Source organism: Larimichthys crocea, chromosome IX (assembly GCF_000972845.2).
Source record: "Larimichthys crocea isolate SSNF chromosome IX, L_crocea_2.0, whole genome shotgun sequence".
NCBI lineage: Eukaryota > Metazoa > Chordata > Actinopteri > Sciaenidae > Larimichthys > Larimichthys crocea.
The window spans coordinates 9,472,788-9,493,392 of record NC_040019.1 but is presented as its reverse complement, the minus strand read 5'-3'; the positions used below and the strand labels follow the sequence as shown (position 1 = coordinate 9,493,392).

At 38.3% G+C, this 20,605-nt stretch overlaps 2 protein-coding genes across 4 annotated transcripts in view; one reads left to right on the top strand and one right to left on the bottom strand.

Moving 5' to 3' along the window:
• astn2 (astrotactin 2) overlaps positions 1-7,790 on the top strand; it is a 240,246-nt gene extending 232,456 nt beyond the window's left edge. For both annotated transcript variants that reach the window (XM_027282013.1, XM_027282012.1), the window contains 3 exons: positions 2,551-2,651; positions 3,580-3,763; positions 6,695-7,790. In XM_027282013.1, coding sequence (XP_027137814.1) covers positions 2,551-2,651; positions 3,580-3,763; positions 6,695-6,932 — 523 coding nt within the window. In that variant the 3' untranslated portion in view covers positions 6,933-7,790. The remainder of the gene's footprint in view (positions 1-2,550; positions 2,652-3,579; positions 3,764-6,694) is intronic.
• Positions 7,791-12,800: 5,010 nt separating this feature from the next.
• The window catches only part of pappaa (pregnancy-associated plasma protein A, pappalysin 1a), a 91,202-nt gene continuing 83,397 nt past the window's right edge, over positions 12,801-20,605 (bottom strand). For both annotated transcript variants that reach the window (XM_027282268.1, XM_027282269.1), the window contains exon 22: positions 12,801-18,748. In XM_027282268.1, coding sequence (XP_027138069.1) covers positions 18,644-18,748 — 105 coding nt within the window. In that variant the 3' untranslated portion in view covers positions 12,801-18,643. The remainder of the gene's footprint in view (positions 18,749-20,605) is intronic.

Here is a 20,605-nt window from a genome sequence, read left to right as displayed (position 1 = left end):
TTGCCTGCCATAAACAGGTTAAACAAAGCTGTAAAGACTCTCAGGAAGATACATATCAACACAGCCTGTACATACCCACAAAAGTCTAATTAGCCAAAATAATTCAAATCATTTATATGTTGGATGTGCAGAACTTGTAATGTAATATTTAGTTTTGGGTATTATCCATATTAGTATGTTTTGTAGGTTGTCTTAGCTATTTTTAATATTTGGCTAGCATAGTGTAAGCCTTATTCAATATTATTGTTGTCTGTCTTACAAGAATGGTGACACATTTACTTTTTGCCGGAGAGGTAGATGAGAATGTTGATACTATTCTCATGTCTGTCTGTAATATGAGCTCCAGGTTAGCTTAGCACAAAGTAAAAACAGGGGAAAACATCTAGCCCAGCTCTGTCCAATAGTAACAAAATCTGCCTAAAAGCACGTTCACAAATTAACATGTTGTATCTTGTTTGTTCCGACGATACAAACATCGAGGTGTAAAAACAACACTTTGCCCTTTTACTGGGTAGTAAGCTCGACTATTTCTCACGCTAAGAACATTCTGGAGTTTCCATAGCCAAAAAAAGGCTAACCAGCTACCAGCTGTTGCTTGCTATTTACTGACATAAGAGCTGTGTTGATCTTCAGTTTTCACCAGAAAACAAATAACTGTATTCCAGCAGTGGAAGAATAAAATAAGGAAAATATATCTAATCTGATGTTAGGAATGGACTTTGTGACCTAACACTCAGTGCACAGTAACTTGTTGACAGATTAGTAAGGTTTATTTATTTATGTTATTCATTTATTTATTATTTATTTTTATTTATTTATTTTTGTTGTTTATATTTTCATGTCTGTATTTATTTTATTGTTTATTTGTCTTTGTCCTTTTCAGTATTGTTTAAGTCTGTGCTATTGTTTTCTGTGCTGCCAATTGTTTGGGATGTTCGAGATGTTGTAACTCAAAAACCAATAAAGACATGTTTTAAAAAAAATAATAATAATAACTGTATTCCAAAAATGCTTAACTTGAGCTTTAAAGGTCAGGTCAATCATACTGGAGAAAATAAGCAGACTTCTAGTAACATTCCTAGATCTTATACTGTTGTAGATAGGAAACAAAGGGGCTCAGAGTGAACCACCAGGTCAGGTCATCAAATACAGACGCTTTGAGTGCCGAGCCACTTTGTTTGTTTCCCATTCATGTGGATATCTGACAACCAGGGAATGAGACTCGACAATCATCAATCTTTAGAATCCACCTACTCTAATCTCATTATGTAGCCAAATAAGCTTTTTCACAGCCGTCATTTTGATGTGTCATTGAACGAAATGCACAGCTGTTACTAACTGCATTACAGATGGCTCCGTTTTATTCAAGTGTCAAGAAAGTGTAAGTTATGCAGCATGCACAACACCAGGACCCTGAAAACAAAGCAGATGAATTGAATTCAGCCATTGTTAATTTGATTATTTTCATCTGTGCTTTTCCTACAGTGACATGTCAAAGTGTCTTCTGTGAAAAAAAAAAGGCCAATATGCTGTAGCTGGTTGTAGCTTGTATTAGAGAAAATAGATATAGTATTTATATAGCACGTTACCCTAAACAAACATCATTGCTAATGTAACTCCAAGACCCTTTTTGTAATTGATATGTTTGTTTACTGCTTGGATAAGACATGTATAATTCAGGGACGTCAGAGACCAGTAGAAACTAGCTTGTGTGTTTTCCTTGGTGTGGTTTCCGTGGTTGCCATGGTCGCACAGAGAGCCACAGCGGCAGGCTAAAAGTTCAACCATCATCAAGATGGCAGTGGCAAATAGCCGTGGCACATTCATGAGAACAGCAGCCAGCCTCTCTCCATGCTGCTGCGAGGATATTGATGTCCTAATCTGTGCCACCCTTGCCCCTTTTTTAGATTCAATATGACCAGTTCCTCCTTGTACGTCTTCTTATGCAGAAGTACACAGACTGGCATTTTGAAAAGGACATGTAAAGGTCATTTGTTTTTTATTCCGAGCTGTGTGACCCTACATTACTTGAGATGCGTTACATTTTCCCAGTGTGTCTCATTTCCTATTGCAATGTCTTGAACTGTTCACTGTTATATCTTATCAGGATACTGAGTGGCCTGGAAGTCTGTCATGGAACCCAAAAAATTCTGATGCTTGACATTTTCAAAGAGAGGAACTTTTGTCCTTGCAGAGTGCTTAAAGTCAAGCCCCTTTACTCCTTTCTCCTCTGCTGTTGTGGTACAGGCTGCACTCATTTAATCCGATATAATTAAATCCCGGAATCCTCGGCTCATTGTTCACAAGACATTTTCTACAATAGCATATAATGTCAGTTTATGGTTATATATTATCGAGCATAATCTAACCTAGCAAGACCGCCATCAAGACTATTTCAATGTATTTGCTGTCAAATAACCATTACTAAATCACAGCAATGTGAAAGGCTGCATCACTGACTTGTTTGGCTGAAGTTTTAAGTTACCAGGTCTTGGGATATCGGTCACTTTTAATGAACTTGCTTCTTTTGCTTTTATTTGTCATTTACAGATTCACTCTCTATGCAGTGGATAGCCGAGGCAGCCACTCTGAGTCAAGCTTTGTTTCAGTACGGACATCTTGTCCAATGGTGGATGACAGCCGAGCTGAAGGTATTCTCTCTTATTCTCTTTTTTATTGTATTTATTTTATTTGAATGCTCTTATAAAGGCACATGTTACCTCACGACTGTTGTGTTCATCCAATGAACGACGCCTGGCTCTGCCACCCGTTCACTCAGGACAACTCTCTGTTGTTCCCCGTCGGTGGAACGCTCTACCAGTCTCTACCAGATTAGGGGCGTCCCTCTCTACCTTTAAAAACTTCCTGAAGACCCAGCTCCTACCTCCTCTCCTAGTACTACCAACATCCTAAATCTAACTCTCTGGAACTGTCACAGTACTTATTTTTGCACTAACATGCCGTAGTCGCACTGTACCTTCGTTGTTTTTTGTAAGTAGCTTTGGATAAAAGTGTCAGCTAAATGACAAAATGTCAATGTAAATGTATTTCCATCTTTTGCATATCTCTTACATCCTTTCACATAATCACAATTTACCTAAAAGGGTACTTATCCACACTGTTCATGCATCTGTAAATTGTCCCTTTTAAACATAGACATACAATACACCATCAAGTTTTATCTAAACTGAAGTAAAAAGTTGGGACAAAACATTACAGTAAAGAGGTCGGATGTGCACATACTTGATTACATATTATGAATATTAAAACAAGCTGTGGCAACATGTAAAGGGCCCCTCTACCAATTTCACATGTCAAATCCAATTTACTAATCATGGGGAGTTTGCCAGGCGGGGAGGGTCTAAGAAAAGGCGAGATGCATTATGGGAATTATAAGACCCAGTGTATTTGAAGCTTGACCTATATTAGTGACTAAAAAGTCCTCCCTTAATCTTATTGTTCTATGAAATTCAATTCCAGATTCCTATCAAACACTTTTATCTGCTTGTCTGCTTTCCTCCCTCACCTTTCCTCACCATGTCTGTGTCTCTCCTCTGTTTGTCTCTTACTTCATCACAGAGATAGCAGACAAGGTTTACAACTTGTATAATGGCTACACCAGCGGCAAGGAGCAGCAGATGGCCTACAACACACTGATGGAGATCTCTCCTCCACTGCTATACAGAGTCCAGTACCACTACAATGCCCACTATGAGAAGTTTGGAGACTTTGTCTGGCGTAGCGAGGATGAGCTGGGCCCCAGGTGAGAAAATCTGAATGAGCACAGTTCTCTCCCGCAGGCTGCAGAAGATGCTTCAAATATTTCCAATTGTTGGGTTTTTATGTAGAACAGTTGTTTTTTTGTCTAGAAATGTCCTTATTTTTCCAGTCTGCCACTATTTATCCTTGTCATCATGTTTGATGACGTTTAAGATCAATTACAGTCATCCTGAGGTTTCTTACATAACAAAAGCCAAAGCTGTCTGAACTGGTGTTGCCAGATTCAGACCATTAAGCCAGTTCTCATGGCATTGTCTGCACCCTTTCTATGCAGGAGCACCATTGCACAACTACCCCGTCCCCCCTCCTTTTTCTCCCCCCTTTCCAAAGTGCTTCTACTGGAAAGCGAGTGGGCAAGGTCACCGTGAAAAACTCTGGGGTTACAGTCCTTCCTCGCATTACCATGGTGATGCCAAAACAGTATTTGACAGCCAAGCCAAACACTAAATTTGATAGTCAGCTAACACTAACTCAACTTCCAACTCCATTTCCTTCTCTTTCTCATTAAAAAAAAAAAGTTCCAGCCCCACATCTCCCTCACCCATGACCCTTTAATAGGGACACCCCCATTGATAGTTTGCTGTGTGAACAGACACTACAACAACATGGAGACAACAGGGAAAACTCACTGACTTAACAAAACTGCAACAGGGGAGTCATAAACAATAGAAGTAAGTATAGAACAAAAACATTTGTGTATGCGAGTCTGACAGAGCAGTTGCACCGATGATAGCAACTCGAGATTTTACTGCCCCAATGTTTTGGTTTGTCAAGCCCCACTGCCTGGAAGCACTCCGCTAAAGCCATAAATAATATAATAATTGTTGAATAACTTTGGTCTGTAGGAAGATTATGCTTGTCTCTGATTGGTGAAGGGGGGTGGGAGGCACAGGTTGGCCATTGGGACTTAATATGGGGTGGTCGAATGGTGTATTTGTGTGTGGGCAGCAGCAGCTGTGTGTGTGTGTGTGTGTGTGTGTGTGTGTGTGTGTGTGTGTGTGTGTGTGTGTGTGTGTGTGTTGGAGGGGTTGTTGGGGGGGGGTAGTGGATGAGCGAGCATGGATTATTTACTGCCTGAAGTTGGCAGGGTTGAGCCTTGTTGGGGTAATTTACAAGCAGCCTCTATTGGTGGTGCCTTTTTAAAAGGTAACAGAATGGCCAAGTGAAACGTAAGCACAGTCGGCACTCCCCCAGGAGCCGAGAATCCCAGGAGCCCCCAAATGTCCGCCCGCATTGTTACAACTGAACACTGGCTTCTTTCATAATTGCATTGTTCTCTGGACATGTTTTGATTCATGGTTACTGTTTTTTTTACCATTATTGTAAACACTATTATCTTTTACTGCAACACTATTTTTGTCAGTCTCTTTGATTTGATGTTGATTTTAGTTCTGGGCTTTGTTCCCTTGAAGCTATGTTTGTGTCGTAATCAATTACTTAGGATTCAGTAGCTTAAATGTCATGAAGCCAGATCTATTACCTAGTTGTTGCCTTAGCTGCAACCTGAAAGGTGAAGCTGAAATAATATTTTATGTACTTCTTCTTTTTATAGTAGTTTCTTTTGTTTTATCATCATGAATGCCATTTGGTGTCTTTAATTAGCCCCTCGCTAACATGCTTGTAAGCCACTCCTGATTATGTGTTTGGTATTCTGTTGTTTCAGACGTAAGAATTTAAGGGAAATGAGAAAATGCACCCCCCCCCTCTTCCCCTTTTTTTCAGCAAATAAATGAAAAGGATGTCTGTACTCCTTGCTTAACTAAAGACAGATGTTGATGCTCAGCAGACACTGCTTTTCAAAACAAATGGAATTTTGCCCTTCTCTGTGTGTGTGTTTTAGTATCCATATGAGCTTAACAACCTTGAATGCTCATACTGTAGGAGTAATCTGTAGGTGTATTTCTGTTTTTTTGCATGTATGGAAATAATGTGTGTGTCTTTGTGTTCTGAGGCATCTTTTCTAAATTAAAGGTGACCTGACATATGGCTCCTTCATGTCGTAAACAGCAGCTCCAGACTCTGGACCTGGAGACAAAAATGAGTGATTCACTCACTTTAGACAGCTGCCTCTGGTGTTCAACAGAATCAGTATCCGAGAATTTAAAGTGCAATTTCATGTGGTGGTGTTGACCCAGACTGGCAGTCCCGACAGAATCACAAGAGAGACACGGTTGCAATTTCTATCAATTCTGGTAACATTTAAAGCCATGCTTACGTGCAGACACAAAGCCGGTGGAGGTGGAAATGAAGGCTCAATGCCATATCTGTCTGTTTTCTTTTAAATGTATTTGTTGACTTTGTAGCACCAAATAAATCCCCTTGCACATGAGACGGGTGGAGTGGTGCATCTGAGGTTGTTTTTATGCAGATCAGGTGCTGCATTGAATTTTAAGGTGCCCACTTTGGTATGAACTTTATTTTTCTTTTGTTCTCATCCACCCAAAACATGGCTAACAACTAATCGCAAACAGAAAAAAACAGATTTTGTTACTTGTTTTGCCCGCAAGCACACACACATCTCTCTCTCACACAAAGTAGTATTCACCTCTCCATTGTTTTATGAACTATTTTTAGGATTTTATGACGTTCACGATTGAAGTAAGACAACACCCAGATCCCAAAAGTACATACCTTAAATTCATTTTAATAAATCATATTGTTCTAAGTGTTTTTTCTAGATTGCACAAGAATTCTGCTTGCGTCTGTGGTCACACAAACTGCTGGACTATGTGTTCATATGTGCTTGCACCCCAAATTTAAAAAGCCTTTTAATCAGTTTCTGCATCTGCATGTCTCAATTCTAGATGTCAAATTAAACCTGAGAGAAAATGTATTGGTGGTGTGATTACTTAAATTGCATTTATGTAAAGATATTAAGCTTTGTTTCTTTCTTTTCTGTCTTCTCCTTCAATAGAAAAGCCAACCTGATACTACATAGGGCGGAGAAAATTAGCCACTACTGCCGATCCCTCTTGCGCAGCACGCACATCCAGAGCCGCACCGACACCATGGCGTATGTCTACTGCCGGAGTGAAGAGGGCCGACCTCCCAGTAACATGTGGCATGGCTCTTTACATGAAAGTCGCACCATGTGCATGGAAAAGCTCATTTCTGTACAGCGTAACACATACAGCAACACCAAACTCCGATGAGACAGGAGTTTGGAGACAAGCGGTGCGCTTTACCCCCCCTCCCTCCCCTGCAAAATGACATCAGTGATTGATGTACCTCGTCGCCCACTCTGCAGCAGGTGTCTCTCAAGTGACAGGTGGATTTTGAAAACCAGGAGAGCCTAAAAAACCTCAGAATTCACTGGACATTGTGTTTAAGCTACCAAAAAAACATATTTTTGCGTGGCCTACTTTTTAAGACAGAATATGGAAAAGAAAAAAGAAAAAAAAAACACTGGAGCTGACGTATTTCTCAACTGCAAAATGCCAGTGATTGCACATATCAAAGAAACTGCAGTGTCAACATGTAAAATATTATTCAGCCAAGAGAAAAACTGGTTGGCTTAAATACTTTTGAATGTAATATTGTAGTTCCTCTTCGGTGCTTTGAAGCTTACCTGGAACACTTAAAAGAGAAAAAAAAAAAGGAAAAACCAATAGCATAACTTATTTGCCTTTACTACCTTTATTTGAAAGGAGAGACTGAAATGTTTTGAAGCCATTTGAAAATCACTTTCTTGTTTTCAAATTCACGTTTATTAAAAAAAAAATTAAGCTTTGCTTCATGAATTTAAAATCAGTAAGTGATAAACTTTGTAGTTAGTCTTGTATTACATTTGATAGATTCAATTGAAATAGCAAGGCTTTGTGTAACAGGATTGACGAACGGACTACCGAGGACCGGTTTAAATTATGCAAAGACAGAGTGGCATTCAAACATTACATTCATTCATAGACTTTTAATTCAGCGCTGATTTCATAGCTGAAATCTAGGAAATCCTTGTGTCATCATTTCTCTTTGATATGACAGTGCCCAAAATAAATACTATTTTGAAAAAATAAAAAATAAAAAAAATCAAGGACATTTCTAAGACTTGAACTAGACCCTCACACAGTGGATTATCCAAGAAGTACAATGATTTTGCCACACTGAAGTCTTGAAATGAAATGCTTTCTATAATTTGTTGGGTTTTGGTGTGTGATGTAACAGAGCAACGATACTGATACTGATGAAAATGAGAAATCACATCCTATAGCTAGATTTAATGATAGCGGCAAGACCGTATATTATGCTCATAATCTAATAAATTACAGCTTGTCAGTGGAATTTGACTTTGTCATCATCAGTTGACAAGTTCTGCAAATTAAAAATAGATCTGCTGTTATAGACAGATAAGAGATGCAATATTAGACATACTATTAGTCACAATATGGTCACGAATGAATTTAAGACCTAAGACTGAATATGCTGTGTGCATCTTTGAAAACTTTCTCCCTCGCAGCAGAATTTGATATTTGCTCATATTTATGTGCGCTAATAGAAAATATGGCAGGATAATAGGATAATAATTTTAAGGAATATTTTCAGGTGCCCAAACAGTTTGCGTTGAACCAACTGTATTGAATTATGAAGATCAGTAATTTTAGGGATCTCCTGAGGTCCTTTATTTTTGAATCCAGTGTCATATCTTCAAAGCCATGAATATTGTTTTAATAAAGATAAAAAGATTGCCTTTTCCAGTACTTTCATCTCATGTTATATAATTGTAATAATAAATTATTATATTGTAAATTTTAAATTGTAAAAAAAAAAAAGAAGACATATGTATTATTATGTGGCTTTGATTGTCTTTTTTCTGAAGAATGTTAAATATATTAAAAATGTATATAAAATCAGAATATGTTTCTTTCATCACTATAGTGGAGTATTTTAAATTTTAAAAATGAATCCGCAACGGCTGTGTTATTTTCAACTTGATTAAACATCACAAGTGGCATGTATATCCTAGCCGCTAGCTTTTGGCTTTCCCAGAGTTCATGACTATTATTTGTTACTTTCCACCTGGTACTGTAGTTTCTTTTTTGTTTTGTTTCTTTGTTTTTTCCCAGACAGCAAAACTTGCTCATTCAACAATGAATTGTGGTCAGAAAGTTTTCTATATGAGGTTTAAAAAAAAAAAAAAAATCAATTTCAAATCAACACTTTTTAGAGCACTAAGTAAGTCTAAGTGTGTATACTGCCAACTTTTCAGCAAAAATATTTAAAAGGAAAATATTCCCAACAGTCATTTTAGATTAATTTTAAAATAAAGCACTTCTTCACTGTGATCCCTGCAGCTTGATTGGTGTTTTATGACAAAGAGAGAGAGTCTGAGTGCTTTATTCAACTGCCCCTACAGCCCAACCTACTGATCATCTTTCACTGTTCCAGAAAGAAGGAGGTAATTTAAGATTCAGTTATAATCTTTTATTTTAGAAAAAAATGCATAGTTTAAAAAAAAAAAAAAAAGTTGAGCAGTTCAATCAGGAAGACTATGGCTTATTTTTTTCACAATTCTCTCTCAAATCAACAGGATTTTCTGTGCTGCTGTCAGTTGTCATTTCAGTGTGAAATTGTTGCTCACCTCCTCCACCACCATTCACCTTCAGTTCATCAGATCCTGTGCTCAAGTCGAGCTCATGGGAAGTCCACTCTTCATCTCATCCAAATCTTCAGCAGTCTCTTCATCCCTTCACCGCCACCACTAGTGGTAGACTCCAACAGGTGGGTTTTGTAATCATGGTATGACTTCACAATGAGGTCTAATGATTTTTCACATCTCTCTTTTCATTGTATACGTGTCAATAGATATTTTTGTTCATTCAAAATGAATTTTATTTTACAGTGGCTGCAAAATGGTGGATGCCTCTCTAGACCTAGTGTTTAGTTTGTCTTGTCTGTGCTACTGCAGAAACATGGTGACTTAACATGGACTCCATGGAAGAGGAGCTGCAGCGTCTGTAGGTATAAAAGGCTCGTTCTATGACACAAACATGATTCTTTTCAGTATCCATGTTGACATTAAGTACAATTCAAGCAGTGCGATCGCACCACCTTCCATAAGGTTGTGATGTCACAACTATACAGACTTCTACCCTAAACCACCATGGCCCACTAAGACCCATAATATGGGTAGACTACACTTTAATATTAATGGGACACCACAAACACCTTTTCTTGCTAGAGCTCCAGAGAAAAATGTAAAATTATAATTGGTTAAGGTGGTTTTTGGTACAAAAAACTACAAATATGTTTGTTGATATGGATATCCATCTATCCATTCATTATCTGTAACTGCTTATCCTCATCAGGGTAACGGTGGGGCTGGAACCTATCCCAGCTGACTTTGGGCGAGAGGCGGGGGGGCACCCTGGAGTTATTATGGATATAAAAATGCAATTTTTGAGGCCATTGTTGTTTTGAATGGGATTGTGTTAGATTGTAAATTGTTTGTTGCAAATACAACAACCGCGGTGCAAATGCAAACACATATTGTACAGATGCAAGTTAGCTTATCAACCACTCTCTTTGCAATCTGTCAAGACTGGACTTGCACTGCAACATAAAAAGATATTGCAGCTGCATTTCAGCAGTTGAACAGGTTGTGAAGAAAAGACACATCATGAAGTACAGGATCATGTGTTATTGAGATATTGCATTTCGCTTGCTGTTTGCATGACATGCTGTGATATTATATTTGATTTGTTTTATTACATGCTTCAAGGCACATCATCTTGTTAGTAAATATTTTGTACATTTGAAAAGAACCTGTCATGTATTTAGTGGAAATGTTGAGTTAACTAATTTTATTTTCCTAAATGAAAGCAAATGTTTTCTGTTGTTGAGAACAATAAACAATATCATGTTGCACAGAAAGAAAATGTTCTATTAAAAGGTACGGTTTCTGCTAGTAAGTCTAACTTTGTTTCAATATAACAAAATTAACTCAAATCTCGAAAACTCTGTCTACACTAAAGAATGACACACACACATGCGTCTTTTCAACAAAATAACACTTACTGCCTAAATAATTGTCACAGTGTGTTAGTTAATAGCCCATTTGATACTTTGATACTTGATACTCCACACTTCCTTGTTTAATCTTGACTGCTCATCTTACATCATATCAGAAGAAACCGAAGAATGGGATGTTGTTGCCACAACTTGAAAGTGTTAACACATGTTGGAACACCCACATACAAAACCAATTGTATTTGTGCCTTCCAAATCAATAAACTGTTGCACATATTCACTTTTTTGGTAAAAAACATTTGTTCATCAAACATGAAAACAAATGTTTCAATACCTTAAATACGTGCTTCTTTTGATTATACAATTTTAACTTTTTGTGGTAACACATCCATGGCGGAAAATACTTAATCTTGTGAATATCTTGTCATACTTCCCTATATGTTTTACATTGCATTCAACTGCGGGGTGATGTCATTCTAGCACCTCTTGTGATGGTAATGACTTCACTACAGGATGAAGCCATTATTTTTCATTATCCCTTGATTTTTCATTGAGTACCAACACGAGGCTGACATGTTCAAATCCCATCTGGCGAGAAATCAAGTACATCTAGTGCCATCGTTGTGTCACTCCCGTCAGCCTCAACTGTACGTTTGGTTTAAATGGAAAATCTTAGCGTGCTAACACGCTACATTAAGACAGTAAGGACTGAATATCAGCATATTGTCACTGTGCACATTATAGCATCAAGCTGCAACCTCCGTGGCTGTGAAATGAATCTAATATGGAAATCTTATGGTTGTTACTTGAATGGAGAGTACAGCCGTTAACAAACCTACACCCTTTACATTTTTGCAAGGATACTCCTTACCAGAACTGATGCTCCCCTTCCGAGTTACAAGCACACGTCTTCATGTCACCGCTCCAATATAAAGAGCCTCCCTAAAGAGTTTGGATTGGTTCTGCAATGAGTTTCTTTCTTTCTTTTTAACTCTCTAATTGTTTCCACACTGTTTTTTAAAAAAAAATGAAAGCTGCATTGCAGCATGCACCATTTAAAGAGCTGTATTTAATACTTTGAGTTAAACACTGTTAACAGCTCAGGACATCAACACCAACATGGAGCATCATGAGGAATAGTGTGGTGGTCTTGTTAATTTTATTGATTTTTATTTAACCCTTATTTAGTCAAGTACAACAATCTCATTGAGACACAGGGTCTCATTCTCAAGAGTAGCCAGGTCAAATTTAATCTGAGATGCTTTTGATCAGCTGATGTGGTGCACATGTGTCCTGCCTGAACCGACACAGACTTGGGTACAAACCATTACATTGACGTTGCGAAATATCACAATATTTGGATCGGAATTAGTTAGCATGATGGCAAAATGGTGAAATGAGACTCAGATGAAAAATAACTGTAATCAGATTTTAACTTGTAGAATGCAATGCAGTGCTGTTATTTCCCAGGATTTACCCAATTTACCACGATTCAGATGAAAAATATTTACATTGAGCTGGAACGGGGGGAAATCAGTCACTGAACTAACAGACAGCTATCCCCTATGAATTACTCTAATTTATATCATTAACTGAAGGTGGCTATGCCTCTCTGCATGTGAGCTGCTGGGAAGCATTTTCTTTTTCCATCTCCCTCAACAAACTATTCCTTTAAGCTCAGATCCAGTTTCTTTCCAGTCATGCAACATTAACTGCACTTTAAAAATCAGTAGCTTGATGTTCATTCTCACAAATTAGGCCATTAACGTCATTGGTGTGCCAGGAACAGCACTCACATTTTGATGCCAATGTATCAATGAAAGCTTAAAGAATGAGTTCCTCTTTTATAACCACCTCAGCTCTTTTTTGGTTTTGAAAAGGCTCTCTATGGATTTTTGGTACCTCATTGACTTCCAGAGAAGTTAAAAAAAATACAATATAAAGCAGAACCAGAACCTTGTCACACTTTTGCATGATGTTTTTAGCAAGGGTGGAAAAAAAAAAACAATCTACTGTAACTTTCAGAGAACTGACCACACTCCTCCGCCTTATGTTCACTTTAACCAGTGTTTTATTTCTACACAATAAATGACAGCAAAATGAACATGATACTCATCTTTATGACTCTTCCTTATGAAAATATAGTACACATCAGACATGTTTTGCCATGTACCAGAGCACCAAAATATATATAATTGCAACTGTGAAAACAGAGAGAAACATCAACTGAAACACAAAAGTCCAATCTGTTGTATATGTGCCTGAAAAAGTGCATACTGTGTAAGAACCAAAGAGAGAGGAGGCCATCAGAAGGAGGGAGGGACTATTGAGTCTGATGGCTACCTTTACAGTGTTGGTGAAATTCTCAGCAACCACAAAGGCATTGGGTTTGGATAAGACTCAACAAATAAACAGTATGGAGTGAGGAAAAAATGAAACCTGCTGGTTGGTGCCAGTCAACAGACAAATTTTGAATTAACTTTCTCAATGCATTGCAAAGATCAGTCAAGTTTGATTATGAGGATCAATTTCAGTCAACAGACTCCTAAGACCCAGAAATGACCATTATGATTTTATTAATTTTGACAACAAATAAATAATTTATGACTCAATGGATAAATTCATGGTTTAGACAACTGACAACAGTGCTTGTACTAAGCCATTATGAACAAATAAATGCTGACAGCGAGTGGTGTGGTAAAGCATCACAGGTCTTTTTTTTTTTTTTCTTTTTCTTTCTTGCAGGTGATACTTTGACACAATGCACAATATATTCACGGTTCATCTCTTTGTATAATAGTTATGATAAAAATCAATCCAAGAGCTACTCCCAAACAGTTAGTACATGGTTTGCAAATACAATCATCATATAATATTATTATTTACATCTTAAAATATATTTGTTGAGCAATCGGGTACGAAACATTGCAGTAATACCACTAGATATTCATATAATATGTAAATACACTTTTTTTTGTACTTCCCACTTAGAAAAAGGACAATTCACCTTTTTTTATTCATTGAGGGATTAGGAAACAGAGATAAGTGGACCATTCTATAACCAGAGGCCTGTGAGAGGTACTTCATGTGTTACAATACACAAAGAAAATGTCTTACAACAAGATGGCACATCAGTATTTTTCTCCACAATGATCTGAGCAAAAAATATTAGGGCTTCAGACACTCTTTCTTACAATCCCCATCGCCTTGTAATGACACTACAAAGTTTTTTTTTTTTGCCATTTTTAGACAAGCAATACAACAACTAGGTGTTAAATTGGAAACAAAGGAGCGACTGTTGGTGGAAAATGTGGAGAGGTATCAAAGCCTGTCAAAAAAAAGACTGCTATACAAATCATATTATGTGATAAGCATAGGCTCTAGGTGAGGAGAACTGTGTTCCTTCAGCCTAACTTCAAAAGGCTCTGTAAGCTGGGCAAACATCCTCTCTCATTTTCACAGGGCCAGCTTGACCCTGGCAGCCCCGCACAGGCATACCTGACAGTGACAGATGAGGCAGTGTGTCGAAGAGTGGGGAGGTGGAGGTGGGAGGGTTGAGGGAGGGGGTGGTGGGAGTCCCAGAGAGGGATGGCTGCCACCCCCAGGAGAAAGTCTGACTCATTGGCCTCGGCTTGTTGCCAGTCAGTGCTGGCCACCCCTGGCCCAGGGGCAGCCTCTGTGTGTACACATTTTCACACCTGGACAAATAGCGACACAGGCCAGGAAAAGCAGCCCACCCATCCCTACCTCTCTCCCTGCCCACCTTCTACTCCCTCCCCCCTCCCCATCCAAGAACATTCTATCTGGGACACCATCAGCTGCCTTCTGACCTCCAGTCCTTCTTTTCCTTCTTTTTTTTTTTTTTGTCCCTCTCTTTGCCACTTGCCCATTTTCTCCTGCCCTCAGCTGGCTGTGTACATATATTCTGTGTGCCTTACACTGGTCTCTCAAAACATTATTTGCTATATTATGGATGTACTTGACCAATATATACTTGGTTTTCTTTTCACAACATCTTGTACATATGGCTAATGTGAGCATTAGAAAAACAGAAAACAAACAAAAAAAACAAAACAAATAAACTTTACATTCTGGTTTTAAAAGGAGGAAAAAAAAGATACACTGCACTCAATAACATGTGAAAATGTGGTGGATCCTCATTGGATGCAAGCAGTGTCCATCTACACTTAATGACCAATGAGACAGATTATTGTGTGGTTGTGGGCCTGACGTGTACTGTATGTCTGATCAATGCTTGAGCAATGATCACATCAGAGTGTGATGACAGAGACAAAATGACAGTTTTGACTCACAACCTATAATGCTTTTGTTTATAAGAACAATGTAAAAAATAACTTACATGGACATTAAATATAACTTAAAAAAGTATAACACTCTCAATAAATAGTTCTACTATTTACACCATTGTTATGAGACGCAAAAATGTCACTAAAATACCAAAAATATAGAAGCAGCAAACATTACAGGCATGAGGTACAGCAAGGGATCCTGTGATGACTACAGTAGAGAGGTGATGTCCTCATCCAATGCGTAATCTTATACTTTCTTCCATGAATATCTTTGTTGGCTATGGCTTATGGGTACCTTCTCCAATATTAAGAATATAATTTTTCAAGTTGACGTGCTGTCACATTCTGTAGCCTTTTTTTGATAGATCAGTTATTTTGGTATCCAGACATTAACTGAGTTGTTTGAGGAGGATATCTCTAAGTTAGTTAGTTCAAAGTATGTTGAAGCAATGACAGGTTATGTTAACTCAGTTTATAGAATGAAGGGAAGGATCCAATGACAGATGTCGGATTCATCCATTCAAATGACTAGAATGGCTTTCCAGTGACCTCAATGGCAGATGATGAACCACAGTACTGCATGTCGTTGGCATAGTGTAGTGATTGCAGGTCAGTATCTTCCAACTGATAACAGTTCTATGTAAAGCAGCAGTATCTGGAGTACTAACATTACATATAATTTGACAATAGCAACATAATACAAGTCTTTTTTTTTTTTTTTTTTTTTTTTTTTTTTTTAACCAGGGCTATATATTTTTTTCATATAAAGTGTTAAATGCAATCTTCGACGATGATGTAGCCTTAACAACGTTCTTACAAAGTTTCATGTTTCATAAAAGTTACAAAGTCTCTCAAAAGTCCCCTTTTAATGGGAATTCCTTCATTTAAGCTCGTCCTTCCCCTTTGACATCTCTTGGTTTCTCTGCCAAAATTTACACCTCTAACCTAAGATGATGTGTTACACACATCAGGGTAAAACACCTTAAATACATGACAATATATCTAAACATATTTTCTTGATGTGAACCCTGTTTTGCAGGGGTGTGTAAAGCCTGTATGGATGATGGATGGACATATGGTTCATAGTGACAATACCTCCCTACATCATTGATAACATTGAATGCAAAGTCAGTTTAGGTTGGAGAGGAGTATCTACGGCCAAATACAAATAAAATGACTGACAGGAAAGCTAATAGCAACACAGGGAGTCAAACGACTGAATATTATACAGTTTGTTTCAGATCACCATTCTGACAATAGCAGCTTCTAAACATTTTTGAAAGATATACTTTTTCTTCTTACATGGAAACTAAAAAGTGCAGTAACTGAGGTCAATAATACAAACACTGATTAAATATGACATTTTGTAAAAATGAAATACATGAAAACAAAAAACCTAAAAACATTTTCCAATGCTCCTGTCTATCAAGAACATATTTACATGATATTTTTGATTTTCTTTCTTTGTATTTGGTGGAAAATAATACCTTCTCACGGTCTCTGCATGTTGTGGTATTGTCTTGGTTCTTCGCTAACATTGGTTTTAAAATGACATGGAATTGGCCTTGCCACTTGTACAGTTTGTTGAGTACAATGATTTATGAGAATGATCTGGAATGCTATAGCAGCCTAATATAAGTCAGAGGGACTGTGCCATTGGCCCAAAATGAAATGAAAAAGCATAATCATGCTGATTGTAACCATGACTATAGTTGCAGCCAAATAAGAGCAGCAAAATTTGGACCAATAAGCCAAGCAGCCTCCATTATCCAATGTGCATGAGAAAGAACTAGTATATATGTGTCTGGAATGAAGAGTAACAAAATACAAAGCTATTGTAGCAGCTATATAATCTAAAGACGTTAATTGGTGGGGGACGGACACCCGTTCACAATACTGAAAAGTGCTGATCAGAACAACCAAGTGCACTTTTTACTGCAGAGACAAACGTTTAAATTAATTACTTAAACACAAGACCCAGTACAGAATCTTTGAAACCTTTGATCACACTGAGACAGAACTACAGCTGAGTGTCCAATACAACACGGAGGGGACAGAGTGAGAGATATGTGTGTATGCGTTCATTCGTTCATGTCTGTGTGCATCAGATGTGGTCTCTTTCCATCTATACTCACTCTCACTAAAAGCCAAGGCCTATATCCAGCCCTTTATTTCTATACTCTTGTGTGACTGTGCTATGCAGAACTGTGCGATCGAAAAAAGCCACAGACTCCTGACAAGCATTGACTACATTCTGAACAAGGCCGGGATCATTTTAGTTTCAGTTTAAACTGTTTTAAGCGCTTGAGGTAACAAAGTTCTTATCAAGCACCATGAGGGAGAAGTTCAAACTGAAACTAATATCACCCCAACCCGAGGTGGGGTGTTATCGATGACATTCTTTAAGTCGTGGTCAATGTCGTATTTTTCTTGGCCAGTTAAGTTAAATGGGAATAACAAGTGAGGTTCTGGGTTTTTCTTAAAGTTCTTAGTGCATTTCATATGTGGTGCTGTCAATATTCTCTGAAGGTATTATGGACTAACATGCAGGCGTGAATGAATGCTATAAAGAGGTACTGTAAGCAGCAAGGCAGACAAAGCTGTCTAACCCTATTAGATATTATGATGTGAAGATGGCAAGTAGCAGCAAACACAGTAGCAGAAGCCATGCTAAAAATGTTTTAATTATGCATTCAGGATTTTGCTCTAAGTATAAAATTGTCTTAGGAAATTATGTCTGTGGTTGGTCAACAATTATCTGATATTTTTGTGTGTGTTTGTGCATTTTATTTTGGCTTTTGTGGCTTGAAACTTAACAATATGGCTGTCTCATTCCCCACCAAGCTAGGAATAACCTCTATAGCCTCTGATGTGCCTATAAAGAAACACACTTTACAGAAAAGGACATAGAGATACAGAATGTCTGACCAGTTTGAAACCAGGAATGATATAAGCACAAACTTCTAGGCCCTCCAAAAAAAAAAAAGGTGTGTGACACGCCTTCAAAGTGTCTGAGGATTATTTTTAACATGTGTCTTGATTTCCTTCATATTTGCAAAACACAGAGCCAACATCAACACAATCCCCCACTTGCACATTTTGATTTACCTTTGGTTCAATCATGTGACTGTAGAGCAAGGTCACTAAAATAGACACTGAAGCCAGCACAAAACTGAACAAAAGGCATGCTACCTATGCTTGATTATGTTAGTTTAGGTTTTTTTTGTTTGTTTTTGCATTCTTTCAAAAAAAAAAGTCTTGTTTCATGTAATTTTTTTTCTCCTTGCTATATATGTTTTTTTTTAATGATGATATTGCATGGTTACTTTCCTTTTAGCTGAGAAATGAAGTTTTCTGTGGAGTCTCATGAGTCCCAGCCTCTATTCTAGATCTTTCTGTGATGTGGAGGCGGAGGCATTTCAGCTGGTTGGGGTTGCAGTATGGATGGAGAGGTATGCCTGTTAAGCAGCATGTGCAGGAAATTGGAGACCGAGAGGAGGATGAAGGAGGGGTCTGCCTCGGCCACTCTGGCTGTGTTGTGTTGGAGCAAGGGTCCTGGGACGTTGAACAGAAGTCCCTGCTCATGTTGGTCACCCCAGGGAATGGACATTTTCATCCTTTCTGTTCTCTATAGCATTGGGATCCCGACAGGAGCACTCATCCCGTATGTCACAGGACATGGGGAATGGAATCACCTGGGTGGGAGAGAGAAAGATACCTTCACAAAGTGTAATAACTTCCACATCCCAAAGGCTTGTAACAATGATTCGAAATTCCAGGTACGATTTGAAAAAACACAAGATATGTCATGCTGAATTCCTGGGAAATAGGTAAAAAAAAAAGACTTTGTTGGTCAATGCCCTAAAGACAGAATTTCTTCTAATCAGAATCTGATCTTACACTGTTATGATTAAGGTTTAAACACTAAAAAGAACTTTAAGGAACTTTAGGGGATTTAGGGTTAAGGAAAGATCATGGTTTGGGTTAACTACTTAAGTTTATTACAATAATAACTAATGACTACTTGGTTAAGGCTAGATTGTGGTCATGATAGTGAGGGTGCCCCCTTCAGGCCTATCTCCCTTGTGGTAACCATGTTTTGTTGACTCTATTCTGGCTTTGTCTGTCTGTGGACTTCGCATCACTTGACTTCTTCCTTTGCTCTTGTCATAATTACTATGGACACTAGAGGCTTTTGTAACATGATGGTCATTTTGGGGCACCTACTGAAATTAATTCAGGCATATACTCCATGAGGCAAACTGCTCTATTAGTTGTCTCAATGGAGTCAAACTGTGAAGTGATCAAACTTTTGAAAAAGTAGTTCATTTAATTTATTTACTGTCACTAATATTTTATCTTTCTTTATCTTTCTTTCGTGTAGCTTTCCGAATCTCTCTCTTTGTCAGATGTCCCCACACACAAACACTCTAGGTCTATAATTTTTTCTCTTCTCATAGTTGATGTAGACCAGATCCTTGCAAATTTCAAACAGGTCTGAAATTGAATTGTTGTGGTTCTCATTAGGCCATTTTGTAATGGGCACACAAACTCAGTGTACAAAGTGTACCTAAACTCAGAGCTTAACTGTTCATAGTGTCCATAGTGTTGTTATTTCAACATGTCAACACTCTGAACTTAAAAATGGCAAAAGAAAAAAAAACAATGCATCAGAGATAAGTAGGTCCAAGAAAATAATGAGCACCTTCCTGCTAATGACAGGCGACAACTCGTATGTCTTTATACACATACATGTATGTGACACTGTCAAGCAGTATGTTTCTTTATTCTAATACTTAAGGTCATAATACGGAATGTGCCTTTGGCGTTCATAGAAGACCCTTAATACATCACAGTCTAAGAATATCAGGGACATTGTTATCCCACTTTCTCTGATAGTCTGATGTCAAAGTGAAATAGGTGAAAATAGAACCGGAAGATCGTGGCCGTTGCCCCTGGCGTTTGACGTCACTGGATAACGTTGGCAATGCGTCACAAGCACCAGCTGCTGCTGCCTTGTCTGCTTGCCTCTCGGGGGGCCTGCTTCAGCTGTTTGGGTACACAAAATGTGTCCCCCTTCTCCAGGCCAAACAAGGAACACATGTGGTCTAAGTCATGGAAGGCAGGCAGCAGACCAAGGGCATGTCTGCATGTGTGTCCTGGTGGCTTATCAGATCAATCTGTGGGGGCCTGTGGCCAGTGTTCCTTTTTGGTGTTTTGGCTGAATGGTGTTGGCTTTTTGCACAATGGATCTCTGGATCTGGATAATGGGCACTGTAACGAACACAGATGCTTAGTTGACGGTGCACCTCATACCAAAGACAGCTATGCCTTCAATGCTATTAGCGAAAGCTGATGTCTGCCTGGTGCTGGTCATGGTGCTATTCTCTGAATATGGAGTAGCTGCTGTATAATTACTCAGACTAGTACCGTAGTGACATCAAACAAACAAATTGCATCATGAGCTAATATTATGTGGGGCTAGGCAGTCGGGGGGGTGGGGGGTAGTCAGGTAATTACGAAATGCATTAGAAAAGAATGAGAATTTCCCA